Source organism: Parus major, chromosome 2 (genome assembly GCF_001522545.3).
Source record: "Parus major isolate Abel chromosome 2, Parus_major1.1, whole genome shotgun sequence".
Taxonomy (NCBI): Eukaryota; Metazoa; Chordata; class Aves; order Passeriformes; family Paridae; genus Parus; species Parus major.
Window position 1 is genome coordinate 31,635,330 of NC_031769.1, and position 27,033 is coordinate 31,662,362.

The window sequence follows — 27,033 nt, forward strand, 5'->3', positions numbered from 1 at the left end:
CCCCGGTGCTCTCCCCTGCTCAGAGCCTGCTTTGCCTGTGCCATCCTCACACCACATGGCACAGGCAGACTGGGAGGACAGTCTGGGGCAAACCCACCCATTTCTTTGGGCCAGCAGATATAAAGACACACAGACTATTGTATGCTCTTACTGTAAAGGTAAAGCAGGGGGCAAAGGAAGCAGGGAAGGAAGGAAGCTACATTAAGCTTTCAGTTAGTTAAAATAAATCTCTCTTCCCCTCCCCTTCCCCCTGGCCTCACACACCCAGCTCTAAACATCCCCCTTCCCACTCCCAGCACAGAGAGTTGTCTCTCAGGATAAGGCTCCAAATGCAGGCTTTGTGCTTCAACCAGGCTGTGCTCTGAGGAATTGCTTCCTGAATGACCAATGGGAAACACCACATGGTGTCACAGCACACAGGTCCAAAGCACAAGTTTTGTGGAACACATCTGAGGGAAGTACAGCAACCTTCACATAGTGCACCCAGTGCTGCACCAGTAAAACAGCATGAAATGCTTTCAGGGGCTTAACTAGTTCAGCTTTTTTGGAAGAAAGGTAGGACAAAAGCACAGTCAAAAATAGACCAGCTTTGGCTAATATAACTGATTATTCCTTTAACAAGGTCTCAACCACATCTGAAGCAGCTTCAGTCATGGTGACAACAACCAGGACAAAAGACAGCAATAGGACTGCACAAGTGAAACAAGTGCTTAAAATACTCAATAAAGCACAAATATCATAAAGGGCAGAGATGCCTTAGAGAGGCTGAAAGCCACCCCTGCTCTCTTCCAGTGACACTATAAAAAGTTACTGAGAGCATTACAGATATGCTGCCTAGCTTCACTCTTACACAGAAGAAATAAAATGGGAGGCTCCATGCATTCGATTAGGACACAAAAAACCCCATCCCAGAACACCTCCAAGTGAAAACGTGCCTATTCAAATGATTGTTGAAATAGGGGAGTGACTCTTTAGACAAGTAGGAAGCCTGTGAGTTTGTAGCAATGTCAAACTGCCCTATTTTTAGCATTGTGTGTCAAGGGCACATGCCTAGAAAGCGCTTTCACTGCTTCAGCAGTTTACAGGAAAAAACAAGGTAGACAAGCACATGCTTATTTACAGACAGATGAGCCCCAATCTTGTGTGTGGATAATCACATGGGACTGCTTCAGTTTTACAGGGTGACTCACCAGGGCAGCATCAGGGCTCCTGACACAGCCCCAGAGCTCGGCACTAGCGGAAGGAAATGGCTGCAGAGCACTCAAAAGTCCTGAAGCAGCACGAGAGGGGCTGGGCAGTAAACTGAAAGCTAATGGACTACATTATTTTTTTTTTTCAAGTGTAAAAGTAAGTCTTTCAGATAGACAAGAATGATAAAGGGTCTGCAAAAAAAAAAAAGGAAAAAAAAAAAGCAACTGTTGTCAACAACCTTACATTCCCCAGTGGTTTTCTATTTTAGGTTCAACATATGACTAATTTTCAAACTTTTCAGTACTTCCAGCATCAGCTGTTCAAAAAAAACCCATACAAATGTTTCATTGCTGGATGAAATACTGTACAGCCATCTAAAAGAAGCAAGAAGCCTTAATCCTGACCACCGTTTCTACTGTTATTCAGTACTTCCAAAACTCAAATATGATGCATAACACCATAAAGTACACTTTCCCTGGCAGCACTCATTTGTTAATAGAAAAAATTATCAAACAACAAAGGCTTTGCCAATACATATAACTCTTGACCCTCTGCTTTCAATTAATGTCTGTATACCCACTACTGTCTCAAGCCATTGTCACAGACAAGTCTGCTACATTTTCACTATTAAGTGTCCTATATTTGAAATATCATCTGAGTAGTTTTGAGCAAATTCTTTACTGCAAGGCACTGTCAGACTCACTGAGCATCTTTACACTTAGCTAATAAGCTTTGCAGTGAGGAAGACAACAAGGACTAAAAGATGCACAGTTCCAGAAAACTGAAGATAAAGTCCTTTCTCCACTCCAGTGGCATAGGGTCACCACAAGAGCTGTGCTTAGGCCATCTACCAGCAGTTAAACAGATCTTTGCTGCTGCAAGGTCAGATCTCCAAACTTGCACCTGAGCCAGAAAACTAGCACAGTCGTATGTAAACAAACAGAACAACTATGAAGCACTTCATTGCCTGAAAACGTGGCAATAAACAAATAAGATTTTAACAGGAGAAATGCATACGCAAGACAAGCAGCATTCTACCTAAGGCTACAGAAAGGTTTCAGTACCCAAGAGTTTTAGTCTTTATAGTTATGTGCCTACTTAGCCTACGAAAAAACCTTGCAACTTAGTATGCGGTCTGCAGCATCCTCAACAGGTTTGCAAGGAACAGAGATACTAGAGCAGGTTCTAATTAACAGCCCTTAGTATGCTCTGCTCATTCTGAAAACCAAGATTAAAATTAGCTGCCACATCCTATCCAGAGTTCTAGTGGAAGAAGCCATTCAGCTGTTACAGAACTGAAGTCAGAAATTGGAAGAAAAACAACCTAAGTCAGTTTACCTGAGTTTTCTAACTGCATAGAAAAATCTTCATAACTACGCTGACTTCAACACTGATGTTCAGTAGTTTAAGAAACTACCTTAGGTTCTGTTTAAGAAAAGTTGACAGAACTTTCAAGAGTATCTTCTTTCCAAACTCCTGTAGAGAAAGAAACACTTAAAAGAAACTCTGTGCTGACCAGCATGGTCCACAGAGTACAGAGACTCTGACAGCAAGTCCATGTGAGAGCTACATCCAGTGTTATACATACCGAGTTCAGGAAAGAAGGACAACTAGAAACAGGTCTGAAGGCAGGAGCAGATGGCACAGAATGTGGTCAGACATTGCTCTGAAGGGTTAACAGAATGACAGTGTTGCTTTAACAGCTTCATTTGGCCTTGGCTGCTGTGACTGATGTGCAAACTGTGCTGTTCTTAGGACTGTAAATAGGGACAGCACGGGACCACTGTGTAAAATTCCTGTTGCCAGCAAAGCAAGAAAACAAGTATAACTTGGGACTGAGGGGTGGAGAGGAAAACAGAGTGGAGAAATATTTGCATCTCTTTTTGGCTGCATTAGTAAATAAGGTGTTGAGAAACATGAATCCCACTAATTTTCCATAGGAACAGATGTTTGCTTAACACTACCTCACTATCAACACTTGCTCATAGAGAGCACATCACACAAAACATGCTGCTAAAAAATAAGGGAAAACAGAATAAAACAAAAGACAGTTCCAAGTTACTGTGCTGGGATAAGCAAAGTAGGATGTGGACCTAACCCCGTGTTGAAGTGTCTCTCCTAAATATGATCACTCCTGTGCTCAGGAGATCTGTGTAAACCACAGGTGAGATTTTCACAAACTAGCCCAGCATGACTGTTTTGTGAGCATCCACACTGCTGAAGTTTAGACAGCCTGACTCTAAAGAACTCTGGATATTCTACTGCTGAAAAATTACCCAGCTAAATCCTACAGCCCAAGGGTGAAGGGTGTAGGTAATCTGCCCTCCAAGCCCAAGCAATTACTAACTGGGTTGCTGCATACTGACCTCAAAACCCTGATCTCAGGTACACATGCAGCTACCTTTGTCCTTCTCCCACTCTCCCAGTCATGCAAAGCACAAACTGTGTCACCCCAGGCCACCTTTAACCCTCAGTTCCAACCAAAGCCTGCCTGCACCACCAGCCCTTCAGCTCTCACCCTCTGGGACTGCCCCACCAGACTGGGTTTTGCACATGGGATCCAAACTGGTCAGCCAGTACAATACTCTGTTGGGAAGAGCACCAGGGAGAGCAGGTGAGATTTGGGGAAGAGAAGCAGCAGCAAAGTAGAAAAGCATCAGGAAAGTTAAAAAAAATAAGGGGAAATAGGTATATAATTGCAGAAATCTGAAGGATTGTGCTCAGGGTTGTTTTTTATCACTTTACTTCAAATTATTAAGTAAGTGAAATTCTTAACTCTGAATTAATTTGCCTAAAATGAAAGCAAATACTGTTTTAAAAACACTATCTTAATACAAAATGCAACAACCTTTCACTGGCATCTGTTAAAATTGTGTCACACCAAGTGTCCACCAAATCAATAGCTTGTTTATAAATCATAGGTCAGTGATTTCTAACCTTACAGCAGTAATATACAGTGTTATTCAAGGCAAGTGTTGTATTTTAAAACTTCAGTTAATAATTCTAATGCCTCATTGGAAGTGTTCTGAAACTGTGGTTGCCTTTCTTTTGTTGTTTTTTTCTGATGAGCAGAGGGTCTGACAGAAGGGTCATCCAAAATCATGTACACCTTTTAGATAACAGAAAAGAACTATGGATTTCAAGACCTGATTATACACACACAAAGAGGCAAGGCTGAGAAAAGCAGACTGGTTTAGAACCTCCCACGAGTCACTGAATTTGGAGTTCCCGTTACTTTAAGCCCATCCTATCTTTAGAATTAAGTTCTGCTAATTGGAAGATGTAAAGGCAACAATATTACTAAGAGATACATTGCTCAAGTGCAGAACACACCTCTCTTAGTTGTTTTTCCTGCAACTCCATGCATAGACAAGTTTTTTAAAAATTGGACAGGAAGTGACACTTCTCTGAAATTTAAATACATTGATTTTTTTATCAGTGTAACTTAGTTCTTATATTTATGCACATTTTAGGAGGCATGCAAACTGCTTTTAAGTCCAATACTCTCAGTAAAGTGCTAAATAAAACACAGTGATTTACATAACGAATCATAAAAAGAAGCCTCACTCTGAAGAACTAGTATATAAGATACAGAGCTTTAAGTCTTCTAAAAGCTTAATGATTGTTAATTCTTTTCTTAAGATTACTGCCAGTGTTCCAGAAGAGGAATTTGCTTGCATATAATGGAATTGGCCAGCCAAGAATCACTGAGGTAACACACTTAAAAAGTTAGAATTAGACTGGGTTTTAATCATAACTTCAATACAGTAAGGAGGATATGATCTGGTACTGCAACAAGTAACAAAATTTACCATCACCTTCATTGTAGCCCTTCTTTAAAACTGTACCTTTAGTTAGCTTTCATGGCATCAACATTTCCCAGTTTCTTGCTGCTGGATTAAAGGCAAAACCAAAACCAGCAAGGTAGGCAATCACAGTTATGCTGTAGAGAACTCTTAGGATTCCACTGAAAGTAACTCTGAAAATAACTTTAAAAGAAAACAACAAACCACACACACATAAAAATAGCTCTCACACAAACAACCAAGTTTCATTTTTACTATACTTCTTTTAAACCATTAATGAGTCATCACTTAAATCACTAGCTATGTTTATAAAAAAAATTATCCACACAGTAAACTAGAATTCATAAAATGAAACTGTATACATTTCATATACCATCTTTTTTTTTCTCCCTTAAACTAATTAGAGACACAGGAATCTACTGATTTGCAGGAGGGGGTGTTCATATTTTTTTTATTTTTTTTTTTAAGATTAGCATTTTGAAGCGTATTTACCACAGAAGTTGTGTTTCACCTCATGGCAAAAGCTCAATGTCTCCTACTTACTTAGCCTACACAAAATTTTCCTCTTTACCAGAAGGGTTTTCCACCAAAAATGAGACCAAGAAAGATTGCGGTGTAGCTGAACAACGTAAAATGCAATTAGTGGTAAAGTTTTTGTAGGTTGTGTCATTTCATATTCTTTCCGTGCCTTCATGGGGTAGCTAAGGCTTCATTAGAACATACTCCAAGCAAAGACTAACTCCTGCAATCACTGCCCACTTTGATTAGTCTTAATCTTAGTGGAAGCACTGCAATTTTCACTGATTGCTTGTTTGAGGGACTCACGATTTGCGCAATGTTTATTTTGGGCCGTCACTGAGGGAGGGGTGTAGCCAAATGGGCAGTCTCCCAATCCAGATCACACAAAATCCAGCACTTGCACTCTAGGAACATCTCAGCCTCAGCCAAACCCAGGGAGCCTGCCTGGGTCGGCAAGGGCTGCGCTCGGCAAGACCCACCCAGAGGACTCCTGCAAGGTGGAAAGTGCATTTCCACACCCTGGCAAGCCCCACCAACTGAAGCACAGCCCAGAGAAAGCAGGAGAGGGTGGTGTGGGCAAACCTGGTTGTGAATGAAGTACCACAGGTTACAAAGTGAGGATGTCCCCCAAGTACTGTATGAAGCAGCTATGAAGAACTGTACAACACAAAGTGGACTCATGAACAAGAGGAAATAGTGCCCAACACACTTCAGGAATGTTTTTTCAACCTCTCCTAAACAAAAGGAGAAAATCCAAATGACAAATACCTTTACTTATGGAGGACTTCTATCCAAACACAAAATCCATATTTCAATAAATCAGTGGAATATGCAGGACACTTAAAGAGCAAGTGCCCTGCTCATTCCAACACCTCTGATGATCCCAAGACAGACTTTAATGTGGAGCACACCACTTCCAGTGCAAATGGTAGGCATCATGGTACCTGCTTCCAACAGAGTTCTGGCCCTGTGTGTTGTGTATTTTGGGTGGTAGCACATGTTCCATGCTCTCACATTACTCAGTGATCAGTTTGATGGAGTGGCTACTAGAAATAAGAAACAAATTTGACATTCACGTATAGTCCAAAGCTACTGTAAATATCTTACGCCACAAGAAAACAGGAAGGAAGAAGCTATGCCTTTTAGTTTCCCACATTTCTCTCTAATCTTCTGTTTTCTTGCTTCCTGGAATAAAGATCTTATTACTGATAGATTGTGAAAGGCTGGGCTGATTAACAAATTTGAGAGGTACACAACAGAGGAGACAACAACTACAATAGCATGGGACTGCAGGAAAGAGCAAAGACCATGTTAATGACCCCCTCATGACTGCAGCTGGAGTCAAGCAGCAGGATTTCCTTAGACAGCATTTCTACATCTGGATTGCTCTCCAAGGGAAAAGCAATGCTTCTGCAAGATATTCTGCCAGATAAAGCCACAAAAGCATGCAAGAGGCAATGATGGTACGAATTGAAATGCTAGTAAAAATCAAGAGGTCAATGCACCCTAGCACAATAGTTACCTCTGTTTCAGGTGACTATGAGACCTTGGCAAGGAAAAAACACAAGCATCACATAACAATGATCACCAGAAATTAGTTACTATCAGGCGATGGGTAGTTAATCAACACAAGCAGTAGGATGAAAAAAACAGTTTCATGAACTCAACAAGGAAAGGGAGACCTTAAAAAGTGTGAGCAAGCAAAGTGCTATTCAGACAGTTTTGAACAGAAAATCAGTCTGCTAAACTAAAAACTAGCACCTCTAGAACTTGGTTCCAGAAGTGGTTTGCAGAACAACATAATCCACAATCAGTATGAATCATTTGCTGTGCTGACAGTGTTTATTTTATATCTGTCTTTCCCAAATTCAACCACTATTCTCCTAAAACTCTCGCAGAGCGTGACTTGACAGCAATGGATAGGGAATTAGGAGGTCTGAACTTACTTATGGTCATTTCCCTCCTCCATATTGCATTTGGTAGTTTTTTGCATTCATAATGATCATGAACAATTGATGGAAGTTGAGTATTCTATAGGTTATAGCTTTATACACTAGACAGTCACAGCACAAAGTCTTACTTTAGGATCTGGTGTGCATCTGATACACATCCTGACACTTAATCAAAGGTGCAAAGATTACTGTTACAGATTACCACAGAATGTGAAGGCTTTAGATTAATACCTCCTGAGCTATCATAATATAAAACTTCTGGGCAGTTCTGGTTACAAAGAGTTTTGGTTTAGGTTTTTTTTAATTTAGAAAATTAATTCCAGTTTTCCTTAAAATTAAATAGAAGTGGAGATTTTAGACAGAATACATAAAAAGCATCCAGGAAGTTGCAAGTAGTGAACTAATCTATTAGTTCTAAAGTAATGTTTGCCACATCTCCCACCAGGTATTTCTTATGCCTACAAAACAACTATAGTGTTTCTACAATTTTAAGTAATTTTCTCACTAGAACAAGAAAAAACAATGGGGATCTGAAAACCTATTTATTTTGGTTAAACAAGTACTCACAATTATATAATTTCAACTACTTGTTCCTGATACTCCTCAAAAAGAATAGGTTTAAGATTTCCCACCCCTTCGCTTTGCCCATCTTCAAGCACTGCTAGAAGGCTAAACTATATCTCCGTATCATCCAAATTTTGGCTAACAAATGATTTGTGAAGAATGACATCATCAGCACCAGGACTACACAAAAACTTGAAAAAATCCACATGCAGAGATGCAGAACTCTTTAGCTGAATCTCAAAAGACCTTCTCCATCCCAATGTAACCAGGCACTGGTACCTGGCAGGGAGGATAAGACACCCTGTCCCCACCCCTGTCCTGATCTTTAGCTCACTTTTTGCTCAGCGAAAGAAGCCAAACTAGTGAAAAGCAAATACTTTGCAAGGAGGAAGATGGGGACTTAAAATGAAAGAATAATTCATGGACAACCACAAAAAACCACAGTGGGGTTTTCTTCAGGTAAGGTTATGAAAATGCTTATTAGAAGGTTGAAATACAAACAGAGAAAGGGTTGGGTCTGAGATTGTTGTTGGATTATTTGGGCTTTATTTAACTTTTCTTCTTTGCAGACAAAATTTGGGATTCAGCTCATGGTAAAATTTTCCTTTGCTGATTTATAGAAATACCCCCAAACTGTTCATCTGGCATCAGACTAACAGTCTGGGAAGATCTATTTAAAAGCATTTTTTAAAGTTTAAGTAACTGTGCATGAGATGTTAGAACTCAGCTAGAGACTTTAATTTTCAACCTTTTTATAATCTACATTTTTCTTTTGCCAAGTTTAAGATGTCAAAAAGAAAAGCAGAACTAATATTCAGTATCTATAATTAACTTCTTAGACACAAATTGAATGTGATGATATCAATGTCCTGAAACCTAGTATTCAAATGATCCCTCACTTGATTATGAATTTACCATTGCCTGAATGAGAGAAAACTCTTGGGAGAGGAAGTGTGTACCTTTATCTGCCCTAATTAGATGACAAAAGATAAACACACTTGAGAAGTATTTCTTTCTCCACATTAAAAAAAAAAAACATCTTCAAACTCTTAACTTTTACAACTAAAAAGCTTTTGCCTTGACAGTGGACCGAGCCAACACACTGCAGAAGTCAGTAGGGCTTTTTAGGGGCTTCCCCCTACACACAGATCTGGCAGAAAATGTCAGCAGTGCCCACTTATGCTTTAGACACTAGCTTTATCATTATTCACTGAAAATTTCCCATTGAGACTGAAGGCAACTTTTTCTCTTACTTGCAAAATAGAAATTTCTTCTGTCCCAAACCCGATCACATGAACTTTGTTAGATATGAAAAGGCAAGAGAGATCATATTTTCTACCACATACGGAGTAGAAAATAGTCAAAGTTCTGCTGGAACAGCTGTTGATCATTTCTGCTTGCACTCACTTCTGCTGAAACTAGAAATCTAAAGAGGAAAACTGTCAAATGCCACTGCACCATGAAGATTTTACACTCCACTAGCTACAGGGCAGTCTACACCCTTCTTACTCCTCAAATATGATTTTCTTTTTTTGAGTCAATACAGAAAACAGTGTATTTTACTTCTACTCCACCTTTCCATCCAACCTGCACCACCTGCTTCTCTGAAAGGGGCAAATTCTGCTGCAAGCCAGCACTCTGTGGTCTTTTCACTTACATATTTGACCCGGTGGTATTCATGTTAATTAGAAATATTTTTGAAGGCCTTAAAAATACATGCACAACACTGCAGAGTTCCATGCCTGTGATCACACTAGCAGGGCAGTGCATGTGGGCTGCAGGGGATGGGCTCCAGGAGCAGCAGCAGGGATCTCCAAGAGATACTCCTGTGCTCTACCACCAAAAACCTTCTGCTCCTCAGCCCAGCACAAACACCTCCTGCCTTGCAGCAGCTCCAAGCAGCCTGGCATCACCAGGAACAGATTTTCCATTGTGCCATCAGCCCAGCACAGGAAAGGTCATATGACCAAACAGACCTGATGAGTTCGCTCCTTGATCTCAGGGTCAGGAGGTCTCCCCTGCATTTGTGATGCTCCCATCACCTACTAAAACAGCTAGTCTCACTGCATCAAAAATGCAAGCCAAAGACAGCCTTGTCAGTTCTTTGCCAAGGAGAAAGAAATCTTCCTGTAGATACATGTAGGAGGCAATGCTTTTAATCCCACAAAGCTCAGAAGATAATACCATGCAGAAGAATTGGGAGCAATGGAGAGCAGTCATTGTAATCTAAGGGTACTGGAGGCTGAAACTCTAACATCCCTCACAATTGCACTCTCAATGACCCATTCCTTGCCTCACCTCTCTGAGGCTGCTGTTACTCCACTGTCTAAGTGGGGGAGAAATTAACAGCCACTTCACAATGGAACACAAGGGTGGCCACAAGACAGGCTGGTTATGGCAAATTAGTTAGAGCTGTTGACATGCACGGTCTCAGGAAATCAAGTATTCCTACTGCAAGAACAAAATAAGTTGTTCCTGTCTTTGCTGTGCAGACAGTAACTTTCCAAAAGGATGGAGGAGGTGATTGCCTGCAGACTTTAAACAGGAAGGCACAAAGGGCAGTTGCAAGCACATCAATGCTTCATACATCCCAGGGAAGCTGCAAGACCAGACTTTGACAAGCTGAAACAAAGCATTGCATAGCTTATATCTATTTTGGAAACAAACCCACACTTCCATGTTGGAGCAGGTTAAGATATTTCATTGGTTGAGTGAGGACACCTCTTTGAGAGCTCTCCTATTTGTTTTACAAAGACAGAAGTTACTTTTAGAACATATGGCCACACAAAAAAGTCACCAACGTGTATTTCTACAGGCACACATGTATTTCTACAGAGGCACTGCCAGACATTGGCTTAGACTAGAAGCTGTCATGTAGCAAAGTGGTGGAAGTCCTGGACACTTGTCTCTAACATTAGTTAGCAACACCTGATATTTTATTTCCTTGCAGCTGCTGAGCTGGCAAAAGTTTATGTTCTCTTCTGATATATTTCGTAGTCCTTCCACACTCCTCCTAGATCCCACAATGAATTTCACAGCCAGTGAGCTCAGATACCTGAAGGCTGGTTTTAGTGTGTATACTACATAGCTGAAAAGGCATAGCTAAAAGGTTTATACCCTTTATACAGCCATCTGCATATGCTAAAGGTGTTCAGAGTCCATCACAATTCACAGAAGACTGCACAGCTGGGAGAGTCCCAATCACTGATTTATCATGAATCCCCTCTGCACACTCCCACTGCAATCCCAAACACAAAGCCATGTTTTCAAGTATTCCCACCACTGTGCTGCTTCATCTACCTACCTGTTTGAAAAAAATGGGATGTCACCAGGAACAGATTACCTCCTGGGTATGAAACCCAAACCAGCTGATGGATTACATGCTAATTACTGAATATTAGCAAGAGGCTGAAATGACATGGCAACAAGCAAGTCTATAAGGTTGCAGTCACTATACTATTTAAGTCATCCCAGCTTGTGACAGCAACGTAAAACAGCAACCATTAGGGCTGCAATAACCAATACCCACAAATCATAGAGATAATGAGCTGATCCCAAGCTGCCTGTGAAAATGCTGCAGGTCCACATGAGTCCTGTACCCAAAAGGAAGAAACAAAATTCCTGTAGTTGGGATGTAATACACATCGCTTCTCTCTAAACTTGCATGGATGGTTCCTGTAAATTTCTATAGATTTGGACAGAAAAGCAGAGATATCAGAAAACAACATCCCAAGAAAAGGAAACAAGTCCCAAGAAGGTAGGATGCAAGTTTTTTGCCCAGACCAAAATTGTGCTGAATCTCCACAACAACACTAGGGCAGCAGATTGATAAATACACCCAAAAGAGCAATGGCTGCTATATGCAGTTGTGAAGGCTACAGGTTTAATTATAAATCCAGTGCAACAAAGGGCTGAGCAACACCTTCCTAGAAGCCACTGGTACATGATTATAACCCCTCCACTTCAAAGTATATAGTTGAGGTTGGCCTCCTAGCTGCTGCACACACTGGGTGACAATGAGTTCAGTAAAGAAGCTATGTGAGGAAGTGAAATTGTTGCATGAACAGCCATCTACTATTCACATAACAACAGCCTGATTTTATTACCAAGAACAACAAAAAAAAACCCCAGCATCCAATAAAAGGTGTTGATTTGGATTCATTTCTTACACATGCATTCAATCCCCTATTAGGTTTTATAACAAACCAGCTGTTTGCAAGGATAGTTTTAATCTGTCTTCCCTTCCCCCTGCAAGTTAATGGTGGGCTACAGTTTTCAGAGTGATTTCCTGTTTGCATTATATTCTAAAAATCCTGCTCATTTGCTTCACTAAAAGGCATGTGCTTGGAAGTGGTTTTGATGGCTTTTAGTCACATCCCCCCTTTTTGATTGCCACAACACTCAATGTCTGAAAATAAGGGAGCTATTTCAAGTTGCATTCCCTTCCCCTCCCTGCCCACATGTACTTGGCTACCAGTTTGGGACACAGGATCAGAGGGAGCTTCAGGCTTTATAATAACACAAAATTAACAGACCTTCACCTCTCTTCCCACTACTCAGCAGATTTGGCTCTGTTGGCGTTCACCTACATCTTAGAGAGCTCCTACCTATTCTTCATGTTCTCTTTGCAGGTTTTGAAGGCATCAGCCCAGTAGCCAGTACCCAAATCCCAGCAGCATGCATCTCCTTGAGTGAACATTAACTGCTGGATGAAATGGCATTGTGCAGCTACAGATTGTGTTGGTATCTGTTGCCTTCCATAAGACTGTGGCACTTACCCATGCCTGATACAACAGCTTCACTGCTTGTCTCTGTTGTATGGCTCCCTTTTTCTGCAGGAGATTCTGCAGCTGAGCTAATTTTCTTGCTTTATCCCCCTCATCCAAGATAACTTGAGATTTTTCCATAGCACTGGATGAAATCAAATAGGAGCTGCAAGAAGGGATGCAGATGGGGCCTCAGTCTTGAATGGTCAAGTTCAAGGCTACAACCAAAGCAGCTACTGTGGGAGGGAGCACAGAGGCAACCCAGCAGTGTACTAGTACAAGTAGCAACGCAGTAAGTTGGTGTCAGGAGCAGCCCCAGAGCAGACTTGTTCATTAGCCCAAGAGCCAGTTTGTACTTGGCTAGCAAACAAGACCAAAATCCCACACAACTGAGCACAACTGCGAGCGGAGATGTGCTGACTACCATTGCGTTATAGCATCAATAGGACTGGAACTAGCCAGATCCTTGGAAATAATCGCATTTTCTTTCCCTCACTCCACAAAAGAGTCAGTTGCATAAAGTTAGGTCAACATGTGGTACGCATATGATTCAAATGTAACATTTCCTGGCAACCAGCAGCATGCCCAGAGGAGGATCTGCACTACTGATAATGTTGATTTTTGCCATGGCTGTCACAAAAAAGAAAAGCCTGCTAACCTCTTGAGACATGAGAGGCAAGCCTCATTCCTCTTACTAGCTTTCCACAGGTTTTATTGCAGGTATTTTTTGGTTGGTTGGTTTGGGGATGGGGGATGTTGCTATTTAAAGGAGCAAAGCTAATACGTACACAGAAGTGTTTGACACAAACTATCCTCATAGAGTGAAACAGTCTAAAATTAATACTGTACAGATTTAGTTTCTCAATTCCAAATCAATAAAAATTTCCAAGAATGGACAAAGGTAATCAAAGAATGGGAAACAGCTTCCAATAACAGCTAAACCTCTTCAGCATGAAAAAGAAAGGGCTGAGGCATAAAGGTCATTAAAACCATAAGGAAAATAGAGAGGGAGAAAAGGTTAACAGAGCTATTTCTATTCACTCTTCCTTCCAATAGAGGAGCTGGGAGATAGGTGGAAGTTCAAAGCATGTGAAATGGGATGGTTCTTCCAGCAACATGCCCTAAAACCATGCCACTTCACTGCAGTGTATTGTGGATGTCAGGAGTTTGAATGCTTCAAGAATCTGTTTAACAGAAATTCTAGATTAATTTCCCAAATACAAACTCACTGGTTTTAGGTTTCAGGGCTGTAAAAACCCAAAAGCCAGTAGACTGCTCTGGTGAACTATCACTATATCCCTGCCCTTATTCCTGTACGCCTCCCAAAGCACAGAAAAGGCGTGTTACAGGACTGTACATTAACCTCTCCTCTGACCCTGTGTTGCTGATTTCATGTTCTTTATGCACAAACTGAGTAGAGTGGATTAAGAATCATTGAGGCCACTTCAAGTCAATATTTTTCTATTCCTTTGGCTACTGTGAACAAGAGTTCAAAATTTCTGGTACTATTGCCTGAGGAACAACTCTTACACATTTCTCCTTCAAATTATACAATAGGTACGTCTGAAGAAACAATCCCTGCTAGCGGCCTCTTCTTTCAAGGCAGGTAGCTGGAATTATTTCAGAACTTCCCTAAGAGAAGGACAGGAGTAACCATTTTCTTAATCATAGCCGTTTTGCAACATTTGAAGGGCATTTATGTTTATGGAAGCATGTAGCTTTACCAGCAGCCAACAGAAAAGGTATGGATATCTAATTTCTTCAGTTTCTGGGCTGCACTCTCAACATCTAATACCAGCCCTTCAGCAGAAGGCCCAAAACCAGTAGGAACTACTGGTTCCTTATTTGACTGAGAGAAACCTAAGTGAGATTTGGATATCGGGCAGCATGAACAATTAATTAGGAGACAGTAAATTTCCATGACAAATACAAAGAAAAACTACGTCAATAGCTTTGACAGGGATAAGTACATTTTTCTTATTAAAAAGTATATTACTTTGTGGATCAAAAACATACTTTGGGACTTCTGCTATGAGGTTGCCAGCTTCAGAACCTACAATTTTCACCAAGTAGCCCTTTAGCAGTTTGGAGTTTATGGTACTGGAGTATCAGTGGCAAACAAGACCGTGCATTTACATGTGAAATGAAGCTACTCCCAGCAGCTTGGTGGTGCTGCTTACTTGGTTTCTGGGCTGTGTCACTTAAGGGTGGTTTGAACAATGGTTTAACTTATCCAGCACTGGCATACTACCTCTAAGATGTATCTGCAGAGATGCAGCACCATTCCCAGGCAGGTTTCCCTGCTATATACACAGGTGACAGATGTGCAGAGGTTCCACATCCAGCCTAAGTCCCAGTAATGATGCTATACTGAATAACATTTGGGCTTAGAGGATGGTACCCTAACCTGGCCACTTTCTGCCTGGAGGGCAGAAACAAGTGTCTGTGACCTGGCAGCAAAGAGAGTCAACAACAACCTGTATTAACAGGAACACCCACAATGGACAGAGGAAAGTTAATGAATACTAAGTGAAAGGGGATAACCAATCACATGCAAATACTTCATCCAGTTTTGGGACCTCTGGTAAAAGATGCCATTTGAGACCCTGGAATGAATTCAGCAAAGGGCCACCAAGATGACTGGAGACTGGAACACCTCTCCAGTGAGGAAAACGGGCACATTGAACCCAAATAATGGACAGCTTTGGGGGGAGCATAGCAGCAGCCTGCCCCAGAGGTCACTGAGAAGATAGACCTGAGCTCTTCACAGAGCTGGAGGGTAGGAGAACAAGAGACCCCAGGCTTACGCTGACACAACAGATGTCCTCACCAGGTATAAGGAAAGCAATTCCAGCCAGTAGGATAACTAATCCTTAGAACAAACCTTAAGCAACATGGCTTGAGTTCAATACAGAGAGCTGATTTGAGCAGAAAGTTGGGCTGTAGACATCCTGAGACCCCTTCCAACCTGAATGGTTTTGTAATTTTCAGAACAAACATGTCACAATGCTGGATAAAGTGGTTGCATCATGATTAAAGTGACGACTTAAGTAGAAATTATAGCTAAGGAGTGCAACACCTTGACAAGTGAGTCCTTGAACAAAGGTCTTTACCAACACCTTTCTGGAACTGCATATAATAAATAGGAATTGGTGGCTGGTTTCCCAAAAAGTCTTGAACCAAGAAAATTTTGTATGTCTGTTAAGATTTCTCAGGTTTTGGAGTCACTGTTAGTGACAGGATAAAAAAGTAACTATTATTCTAGGCTTGTGAACAACACATTGTTTTAACAGTGCCAAGCAACCCTGTGGTGACAATGCCAAAATTCTTGCACACTAACAGCTGTTTTAGGTATTAGAACATTTCAGAAAAGTTTGGAGATTACAGGTTGTGATTTCCTTTATCACAGAAGACTAAAAACCAGTAATTAAAATTTCTTTTTCTCATCTCAGTCACAGGACAATGGAGCAAATTTGAATGGGGGTGTGTTTTTGGTCAAACAGTTGCACTGAAACATTTCTTCCTTTTTCTATACCCTTCACTTGGCTATTTCCACCATTGAATTCTGAAAGGGAAATAAGACAGGGCTATAAATTTAGTCTCAAAAGACAAATATTATGCTCATATTAGCTGGAATGGCCACATTTAACACTTAAAACTCACCAGTTTGCTGTGTTTTGACAATTAGAGTCCATCACAGTTAAAGGCAGCTTACACTCTAACACAGATATGTAGACAACTCACAATCACAAAGCTGCGTGGCTCAGACATGGCAACAGATTAAAAGTCTCAGGTCCAAACAGAAGCTTTTCTCCACTCCTTGTCCCCTCTACAGCATCTCACAAACTCTGCCCTGCAGTCACTGCAGCTTCCTACTCAGCACACTTAAGGTTATGGTCAAAAAGCTGAGACACCTCATGGCACAGTTTAAAACTTGCTCAGCCAAATTTCCTGCCTCTGCCATATGAGTCCTGCAGCTGCCTGAACACCCACCCAACACCACATGTCCTGCAGCACAGCCCAAAACCTTCTACTTCCTCTTCTTTTGGCCTTATTACCTGGGCCACCTGGAATAAGAAGAGCAACTTTCACACCTCTGAGCTATGTCAGTCAACCAGCTCAGATCCCATGAGTCTTGATTTCTCTGAAATAGGGTTTTAACACTTTCTAGCTCCTCTGGTTGGAAGACCACCTTCTGTATCTTCTAGGTGCTTAGTGCAACAGAGCCCTGACCTCACCTCTAATTTCCCTACTCATTACTTAAGCTACTACAAGTTTCCTAGAGAAACCTTTGTGTTAACTAATGCAAGATTTAAAACTTTTCTAAGCCTACAACTATAAGAGAAGAACAAAAAAATACCTTTATTTGGGACTTCTGGGGTATGAAGTGTTACAGAGGGGCAAGATGCTCTATAAAAGTATCACTATCAACCATTTTTAGTAGGAGTCTGATTTAAATGAAAAAATGTTGTAGCCCAAATCTCAAAGAAAATTAACTTTCCTCATTGGATTTTCCCCTTGTTTATAGTATTTGTATGACAATTATCAGCAGTGCTGTAACCAACACATTTGTACAAATAAGTCAATCTAAGTGAGAAATATGCTTATTGCATATTTATCCAAGGACCTTCACTCCCACACTGTATTTCAAACACCTGTGAGTGGTGTTGATTACCTCACATATACTTGTAAGTATCACCCCCTATAATTAAGCCAGGCAATTAAAATCCCAACCTAAGCCAGTATGTCATCTGAAGTGCAAAACCGGGTGGTCTGCCGTGGTCACTTTCAAACATCAGATTGCCTCACCTGCAGCTAAGCCCAGCCAGATAATGGGAAATATATGCAGATCATGAAAACCTGTTAATTCAGAGTGTGAGTCCCAGGTGAGATCACAAAGGAAAGATGATCACCCTCTTTTTTTTTTTTGTCAAAGAGAAGCACCCCCCCCCAGGAATAGATCTAAGCCCAGGAGGAAGCAGTGCCTTTCTGAGGTTCTGCATTGCCCCAGGAGCTACTCTGCCCTCCATCTTGTAGCTAGGAATCAAGTATTTGATCAAGATTCAAATTTTGTTCAATGTACATGATTCTTGATAAATCTCTCCAATTTCTCATTATAATAGAATTAATTGGGGGAAGGAAGGGAATCTCCTTTCCAAAGGCTTTTGACACTGCCCCCTACAACAAACTCATGAGGCAAACACTGACAACAGCAGGTGAGAAGCTGACCTTGGGATCCCTGTCAGGTAGCAGTCATTACCAACCTACTGTCAAACTAAAAGGCTCAATTTCACAGGGTTTGCAGGGACTACACCATCTAGTGTTATATCAGGTTCCTGCTCACTAAATCTGAAGATGGCACAAAGTTGAAATGGAGTGACAGTATACCTGGGGACAAGAGCTCAAAGCAATCCTAAATTACAGAAATTACTCTGAAGAAGCCTCATGGGACACTCCCAGGTAAGAGACTTCACAACAATAAATAGCCTAGAAATAAGAGTCTTGAGACGAGATTGAAAGAACTTAAACTCCATCCTTAACCCTCTCAAAGCATCATAGGTCTTCCAATATGTAAAAGAACTGCTGCAGAGAGCAGAATAACATGTTCTCCATTCACCTGCTGAGTAGGACAAGTAGTAATTGACAAGAAATACAGCTTGGTGCCTGATGTAGCACACTGTTTTCTGTTTCCTTCTCAAAGATCCCTACCAGAGATTCCTAGACTTAGCAGGCAGCAGCAGATTTGCACATGTGTTCTGACAAAGGCTTTACAGCTAAACATAATTTTTATAGCACTACATTAAGTTAGGATTCTTGGAGGAAGCTTGAGGTGAGAGATCATATTTCGATATATTTTATACATTTTTACTGTTGAGTCACCTTACTTCTAGAATTCTTGTACTTACAGCTCATCCCTGCATCTCCTCTTTACATCTTGGTTTTATGAAAAATATCTACTTTATATAATCATAACTTATTCTTAATTGCTATAGTTTCATTGGTTTTTCTTCCTAAAACCCACAAGATCCTTACCTGTCCTCTCCATACCCCTGGTATTCTAAAATAGGCTGCATCTTAAGCAGGTACCATTCATCAAGGTTAGTTTTTACATTGCATCTCTGAAAAAAAAAAAACAATCCATCCCACAGAGCTTAGCTGCTTTATTCAAAGCAGCGATACAAGCTACTACAGATCCTCAGGACAGTCACTCAGTGCACTATTAGACTTACAGACATTGGCCCAGAGAGAATCACTCTCTGTTCTTTTAATGATACTGAAAGTTGTCTTATAAAATATGCAGATAGTTTTGAGCTGTCCCCACCTTCCCTGCATTGTCAGAAATCTCAATGCAGAACCTGCACTCACTTTGCAGCTCTAGAAATCCTTTTCCATTACTACTTCTGCTTGGGGAATCTGAAACATTGCAGGTCTCAACAGAACTATGAGACTTCATTTTTCATTTCCATGAAAAAGTGAGGAAAAGCAAACCCTGTTTAGTAACATTCTTTTGCCTTCAGAAGAGCTAAATCAGACCTTCCTTCCCACACGTTTCTGTCCCCGAAAGCAACCTGCAAGTCTCACAGCAAAGCTAGGAATACACATTCACAGCATTTTTCTTGCTTTCTTTGCTCACTCAACAGGTTCACACTTCACAGGCTCGGCTTTTAGTCTACCTTTTTTGTTACCAAGTTCATCAACACTATCTGTTTATCTGCTCCATCCAAACCAATAAGGAAATAAGCCCACAGAAGATAAGTGGGAACTCTTCAACAGCTACCTTCCTGCTGAGCCAGCAAGTGCCATTTCTGGCACCATCTGTGTCCTGAAAGTCTGTTCTCTAGTGTTTGATTCACTGAACATGGAAAAAATATTTGGAAAGAAAAATCTCTTGAAGCACCTTTTATGCCCGTAGATGCTACTTTTAAAATGTTTTAAAAGAAAGAGATATAAAAGGGGTTGGCACTGCACAGTTCCTTCTCAGAGCTCTACTCAAGTCTCCATTGTGTTACACCAGAAACAAACTCCAGGTACTTCAATTTTAAATCACCATACCTAGATCTCCTTCCAGAGGGCCTACAATTTTGGCTTGCAAATACACCTCCAGTGCTGAATACTCACAAGCTGAGAGAGTACTTGCCATTAAAATTAGAAATCAAATCAGTGTGCTACAGACTGTGGTTCAGGAAAGAGTAAGAAGGGGTCTATTTACTTTTCTGCAGCAAGCAGAGAGCCAGGGTACTTGTTTCCAATGATTAAGAGGTGAGACTGATATATGTGGAGAATGGGAAACAAGGGTGTTCCAAACCCTCCACTAGTCACAATTCTTAGCATCAGTCTGGGCTTTGTATTTCAAGAGTGAGGACAGAAAAGGGGAAGAACACTACCACTATATATGACACTACTGCTACCCACACACTACCACTAAAAATGATGCACTGTTTGAGAGCTTGCTTCACAGAACAGATTTTGCAACGAGAAAATTATTTGTTTAAAAATCTGACCATGCACAAGCTCTCCAAACTACAAATCATGGATTATGGATACAATATATAGGCAAACTATGTGTAAGCAGCAGAAAAGGAAAATTATGCATTCAGAAGTCATGATGCTTCCATGGAACTGGTTTATGATCCAGAATCTTCTGAGACAGTCCAGTGAGGGTCGGGGCAAAATACAAATGCAGTCATAGATGAATAGAAAACACGATCCTGGCTAATCCTCTACCAGTCCAGACTCCAGCTGCAGTCTGAAGCAACTTCTGAATTTTCTTAGTCCATACAGAGATGCTGTCTTCCCTCCACCTCCAGTTTCTCCTAGCTGGGCAAGGAGCACAAGAGTACCCAACCCACGCATACAGAAACCTGCAGAACTTTGCCAAAAATCCTGTGAAGTTCAAATTAATTACCAGACAAGTTTTGTACAAACTTAACCTTGAATGCCTTGGAATAAATTAGAATTTTATCTTTTACAGCTGCACTTTTCAAGTGAGCTCTTCAGGATAGCAACCTTACGGGTTTTGTTTCAAAGTAGTAACTCAGCAGATTATAGCAGTTCATTATCTGCTTTTTTCTCCACCACTTAACTCTGAATATAGTCTAAAAGGGTTATCATACCTTTTCTGCTTATACCACGATGGTCTGATAAGTGCATAGTGAGGGCTTGCATAACAGAGGAAACAACTACAAGCCAAATTGCTATGGCTGGTTTTAAGAGTCAGTATTTTTATCAATAATGTCAGCCTGCATGGAGGAGAGCACTAGTTGGAATATTTTTGTCAAAAGGGGCAGCCAGAAAAGAAAATAGCTAATCTGAATTCCTGTACTTGGTTCCTGAAAAGTCTTGCTAATAAATTCCTATTACTCTGTGGCCATTTATATCCACTGTTTCTCAATCTATATGGAATAACTGTGGGCCAAGTGTCTTACCATGAGTTTTCAGGACATCCAGTTATGTCCAAGAGAAAGTCAAAATTTCCTTATCACTGAAGTTGAAGATTTTCTTTCTTCTCTTCTGCTAAAGGCACTAGATTTTACTAAATAGATATGCATATCTCTTAGAAAAACATGAGGGTACAGCAGTGGAACAGTTTCTAGGGTTTCACCAGAAACTGATTTACTCCAGCATGCCATGAATCTCAAAAGCCAGCTTCTACCTACATGGAGAACCAAGGGCCTATACCCACCATGGGGCACCTTCCTCAGGTGATGGATCTCAAAACATTCTCAATTCAAATTAACCTTCAATATTCCTTGAAAAATCTCTGGTTTTTTTCTGGTTTTGGAAACCAGGAGGCAAAACTCATCTGTGGTGCTCAGAAGTGGGAGCTACTACCAAACTCTGTTGCAGATGAGCTTCTTTTGAGAATGCTATAAATGCCTTCCTTATAAGGGGGCCCTGTGGGTGTTTTGTTGTAAGCCAAGGGCCATCTCTGTGCACAGAGATGCTCGCTGGGTCCCAGTCCCACGTGGCCCAAGGCATACAGGTACCACTGTGTGACACCCTGTCAACAAGAACAGCTGTGGAGCACTGAACTAGACAAGCACACTGACTTCTAGGGGCACTCCCGTGGGTTTTATAAAGAGCTTGTTTTTATAAAGAAAAAAAAATTAAAACAAGACAGTTACTACAGCTTTTGCAAAGAATGGCTCTCTAACCTTCCTAATAGTGGCTATACCAGAGGAAAAACAGTTCACAAGAACATTAATCTGCTGTTCTTTTCACATATCCTATGTCACAGTAAAAGGAAAGGTATTGCAGAGTACAAAGTGTGTTTTGTATTTCAATATGGAACATATATGAGGGCTGGTAGACTAACTAACCCAGAGACCTCTTTCATCAGTAGTTTTGGTCTGGTTTTAAGGATTTCACACCTATTAGAAGTCAGTCTTGATTCAAGCAATTAACAAAGGGGTGATGAGGCAAGCAAATTGGCACAGAGGGACTATAAGACACAATCTAAGTAAAATCACTCCAGCTGCTATATGTGCACACTCGCATACAATCCACTCAGAAAAGATTCTGCAAGAACTTTGCCTCAATATAAATACCTCTCTGAACATATACATTTCTATTCTCCCCACTATGAAAGATTTGTTTTAAGGGGGAATCATCAAAAACCTTCTTACAGAGTTCAAAGGAAGTTTTTTCAAGGATTTTAACACCAAAAAAAGATATCAGAACCCAAGGTAAACTGACTTGAGACAATTCCCTGATGAATTTAATCACCACTTGCTGTACTTTATCAGCACTGTTTTAAGGACATACAAAGCTTACCTGCTTAAGTGCAAAGGTGCCAGACCACCAGCATTTACAAAGAAAAACTTTAGGAAGTTAGTGGACAAACTGTGCTTGTACAAACCCTGTTATTGCAAGAGAATGCAAAAAAAAGTATTGTAGAAATTTTGGGGTCTCTAAATTCTGTGCTCAAAGGGTCAGGTCCATACTTGTAGCCAAGGCTGACATGATTTTAATAGGGACAATTTTAACTTCCTTGGGAACTTTAGGAAGACAAAGTGTTTTTAAAAAGATGGGTAGAGAAAACATCTGTCTGAGACCAGATGTCACCACAGAAACTGCAACAATGGAGAAGAGGGATCATTTAAAAGTCAGCAAGCAGATGGGAAACGGGATAGATACCTGTAATACACAAGCAGTATTAGCTACATGTGTAAGGAGTCATGAGCAGGTAGAAGCATTTTTAAGTAGTCTGCTCAACAGCACTTCTGTTAAACATCTGTTTATTCACATCTCTGAGTTCTGTGCCTCTGTTCTGATACTTACTATTCCTACACAAAATCCTCAGAGGAATTTTGTACCAAAAAATAAGTTAATCTCCAAATTAGTCAGCCTCAACCATTTCTATTACTATGCTTCCCAGAAGCTTGACATAAAAAAAGCAGTCATGAAATTGAAATAAGAGCTATCAAGTGGATACTGTTAAGCTGAGGGGTATGCAAGGCTTGGGAAGTGCAGGGGAAAAGCTCACATGGACAGCAGGCACCAGAAAGGCTGGAGCAATGAGAGGTGGTGTGATACCTTACAGAGACCCTGTGGTTGACAGCCTTGATTCAACAGACCAATGCCTCCATTTTCCTTCAAAGCTGGGAGGCAATCAGGCAGTGCAAACAAAGAAGTAGCTGCAGATGGAAAGTCAGATGAAGGCGACAGACCAAACCTGCTGGAGAACAGTGCTACCAGGGCTTTATCCCCAGACCCACCACCCTCTAAATTCCCTCAGGCAGGAGGATGACTTACCACTGATAACACATGAAAAAAACATTTTAAACATACACAAGGTAGAAAAAGCAGTAAAGAATACAGATCTATCTGTTCTCACAGTTGGCTATCTACTGCAAAAATTAAAACACTATTTGTGGAGTGTAAACAGCAAGTATGTATCACACTGGTGAGAGCCAATAATCAGAATATCGTGAATGAACAATTTGCCATAATGCCACCAATACAGAGGAGAAAGGAAAGCAAACAAGAGCCCCTAAAAAAAAAGCCCACACCCACAAAAGGGACCAGAATTAAATTTCTGCTTCAGTAAAGGTTCTTGACCAAGTATTTAAATAAGAACTTAATAAAGTTTGCTGAGCCCATACACCAAACACCAGCAAGGTCCAAAATGGATGAGCTTTCAGTCAAAGAGAGTAACTGCATCAGGAAGTCAGCATTCACCAAGGAATCCATTTCAACATTTTTTATGGTTAACTTGGAAAACAGAAATGAAGGCAGTTATCTGAATTGCTTAGAAGGCTCTATTGTTCCCTCTTCCAAAGGATTTTCCCCAGAACAGAATGGGTGGTGTGTGCAAAGCAAGTGAAAGGTGGGGGAAGGGGAAAAGTCCTGTGGATAAAGAGAGAAACAGAAACATAGTTTTTAAGCAAAGATACGATTTTTTTAAAGTAACTTCCTACCTCCCACTGCAAGTGAGGCGGGATATTCCTGATCTGAAGCTTCCGACTCCTGCAGATAAATTAAAGAAAATAGTTTTTAAAAAAAACCCAGAGAAAACATTATTGCAAGATAGACTATACATAGCAGTGTCATACATTTAAGCATCTGTCATACTAAAAGGGGCAAAACCAAATACAGAATTCAAAAAAAAAACCAACAGATCGCCGAGGGGGGAATGTCAGGTCAAAACCATTTCAAGTCCAAAGAACTGTTACAGAAATACTTGTTACACATTTGACAGCTGTTACATTTCATGAAGCCTCCACTTTTCTTGAAGAGTATTTCTATTTTAGATTTAAGGCCTCCAGTATCTAATTCTCTGTTATAAATGGGTGTGATAATCCCATGTATTTGTACTGGGCTCTCCTTTAAGAGTTTTTTTTGTTATTTTGTTTTTTTAAATTCACCAAGATGGTAAGTCAGGATGTTACATTCCTTCAAGGTACGGAATATAAATTTGAAAAAACACATTTTTTTAATATTAAGCTTTTCATTAATCTAATGATGGACTATTTTCTAATATTTACATGACTAACATTCTTCATTCCTTATTGAGAGGAGAGGGTAAGAATCAGTAAATTCATTGTATTTTCGCCCCAAATTTACATCAGTTTTCACTTATCTAGTAAACAAAACATTCACTTTGAAGTGCTACTGCAAAGCCTGGCAGTGTGCTGGCTGCCTTCACAGCCAAGTCCTTTGTCTCCTCCCTTCCCCCAAAGTGAGAGAACAAATAAATGCCAGAGATGCCACAAGCCCCTTGGGATTTACAAGAATGTGTAGATTAACACAATTTCGGCTAGGCTCAGGTATGTTGAGCTAGTAGGGTCAGCCTGACTATCCTGGAGAGCTCTGGGGAAGGGAGAGAGGACAAGAGAGCAGTCGAGACTTAAAAGGTCTCAACTGCATTTTGGTACACCAAAGCAGCTAAAGTGTCCTGTGTTCAAACACTTAGTTCTACCTCACACTTTAATTGCTCAATAATGGCCTCTGTCAGAAAAAAATGCTTAACATTTTAAGGACTTTTTATAACACTCAAATTTATACAAGCCAGTGAAGTCTTGAAGCAAAACATGTTTTAGAGATGTTCCTGTCTAGCAATAAAATCAAAAGCTTTCCTTTTCGCCCCCAAATCCTTTTAAAATACACTCCTTTCCCTAACACCACCACCTACCCAGGCCTGCAGTGGCTGTTTTACATCTTGAAATGCTCTTCCCAACAGGCTTTGTTCAGGGCAAAAGCACAGGTTACAGCACAAAGCCACCCGGCCAAAACTGCTCCTCATGTGGAGGTGTCACCCCCAACACCACGGCCACCATGAGATCAAGGAACAAAGGTGATTTGGTCAGAAAATAGAAACAGATTTTAGTTTTGTAGCATTTCTCAGCTGTTTTCACTCCCTCTCAAGCAAGTAGGAGCAGATTTCAACATTTGATCATATAAATAGGCAAGGAAGGGAGAACGAAAACCCAAACCACACACAACCCGGTTAAGGTTTCATTTTCAATAAAGTGGGGAAAGTCAGGAGCTGCTTCACTATAAAATAGGGAGGGCAGAAAATTTCCTTGAAGCAGGCAAAGTTTTCCTTAGACCGCCATCTCAGCTAGTAATCTAAGCTAGTAAAAGCTGCTGCAAAACAGTCGCCCTCAAGTAGTGATATACTGCTCTGAAACATCAAAATACTCTCACACAGCAACCTGAAACTTGGAAGTTGGGTCCTGAAGAAGAACATAAAAGGGGACGTTCATTCAATATTAAAAATACTGGGAAATTTTCATACAGCAAAGCCCCAAACCACAAAATTGGCAGCCAATACACTATTCAATGTGCTTCAAACCGTGTTGTGCCATTACTTGTAGAGTCAAATTAAACACTCACACTTGTAGATTCAAATTAAAATTCATGACTTCCATAGCAAGGAGTGCCATTCACAGAAAGATCCGAGCCCAGCAGCCCAGCCACCATACCAGCAGCAGGTCCCACCCCAAACCCAAGTTTGGCCACCAATGCTCACACTGAACAGGGTATATATCCACTGAGGAAAAGGGGAGACTGGGGGGAAGTCCTTTCCAGAAACACACAAGTTTCACAAAACTATAATCTCACGTTTCATTTCAGAAGGAAAACCTACAAATCTCTACTGCTCAGCACCTGAAGGATAGACCAAAAAAATTGCAATCTGTGCTTTTAATCATCTAATGCAGACGACTAGCACAAGGTTTGGCATTGGGGTTTTTTCCTTCCCCTTGTGAATACAAGGGTCTGAAAAAGTTTGATACAATTTAAAACTTTAGCCAGTCAACATTTGTAGCATGGAAATAACTTGAACATCCTGAAAAGGAGAAGGAAAAGAGATGGACAAGGAAGAAATGCCCCCTTAAAATTACTAGTTCCCCTGCCACACTCACAAACAGCAAAAGAAAATGTCAAGCTAAGTACAAAACAGGTACAGTCCTGTTGTGCACCTCAATTTATGGCAATAGTGAGACACCTATTGTACAAAACTGAAAGGTCACTTCAAAAGTACAAGAATAGCTATAAACACACCATTTAATTTAGAACTATTTGTACCTTCATCAATTTCTTGGCTGCAAGTAATTTTAACTTGTCGCCTAGTGCACAAGTTTGAAATCTGGTGTTTATTGATGCATGTGAAATTTTAATTTTTTTTTTCCATTATTTCTGTATCACAATTAGCCATAGGGAAAAAATATAACTGAATAAAGCTTTGCATGGCCAAGAGAGAAACCACACAGAACCAGCATAAGAGATCAC

The 27,033-nt window shown here is 40.6% G+C and overlaps 1 protein-coding gene across 1 annotated transcript in view; it reads right to left on the reverse strand.

The window, feature by feature from the left end:
• Positions 1–27,033, reverse strand: part of IGF2BP3 (insulin like growth factor 2 mRNA binding protein 3) — a 112,546-nt gene that overhangs the window by 63,168 nt on the left and 22,345 nt on the right. The window contains exon 4 of the mRNA XM_015618398.3: positions 24,219–24,267. Coding sequence (XP_015473884.1) covers positions 24,219–24,267 — 49 coding nt within the window. The remainder of the gene's footprint in view (positions 1–24,218; positions 24,268–27,033) is intronic.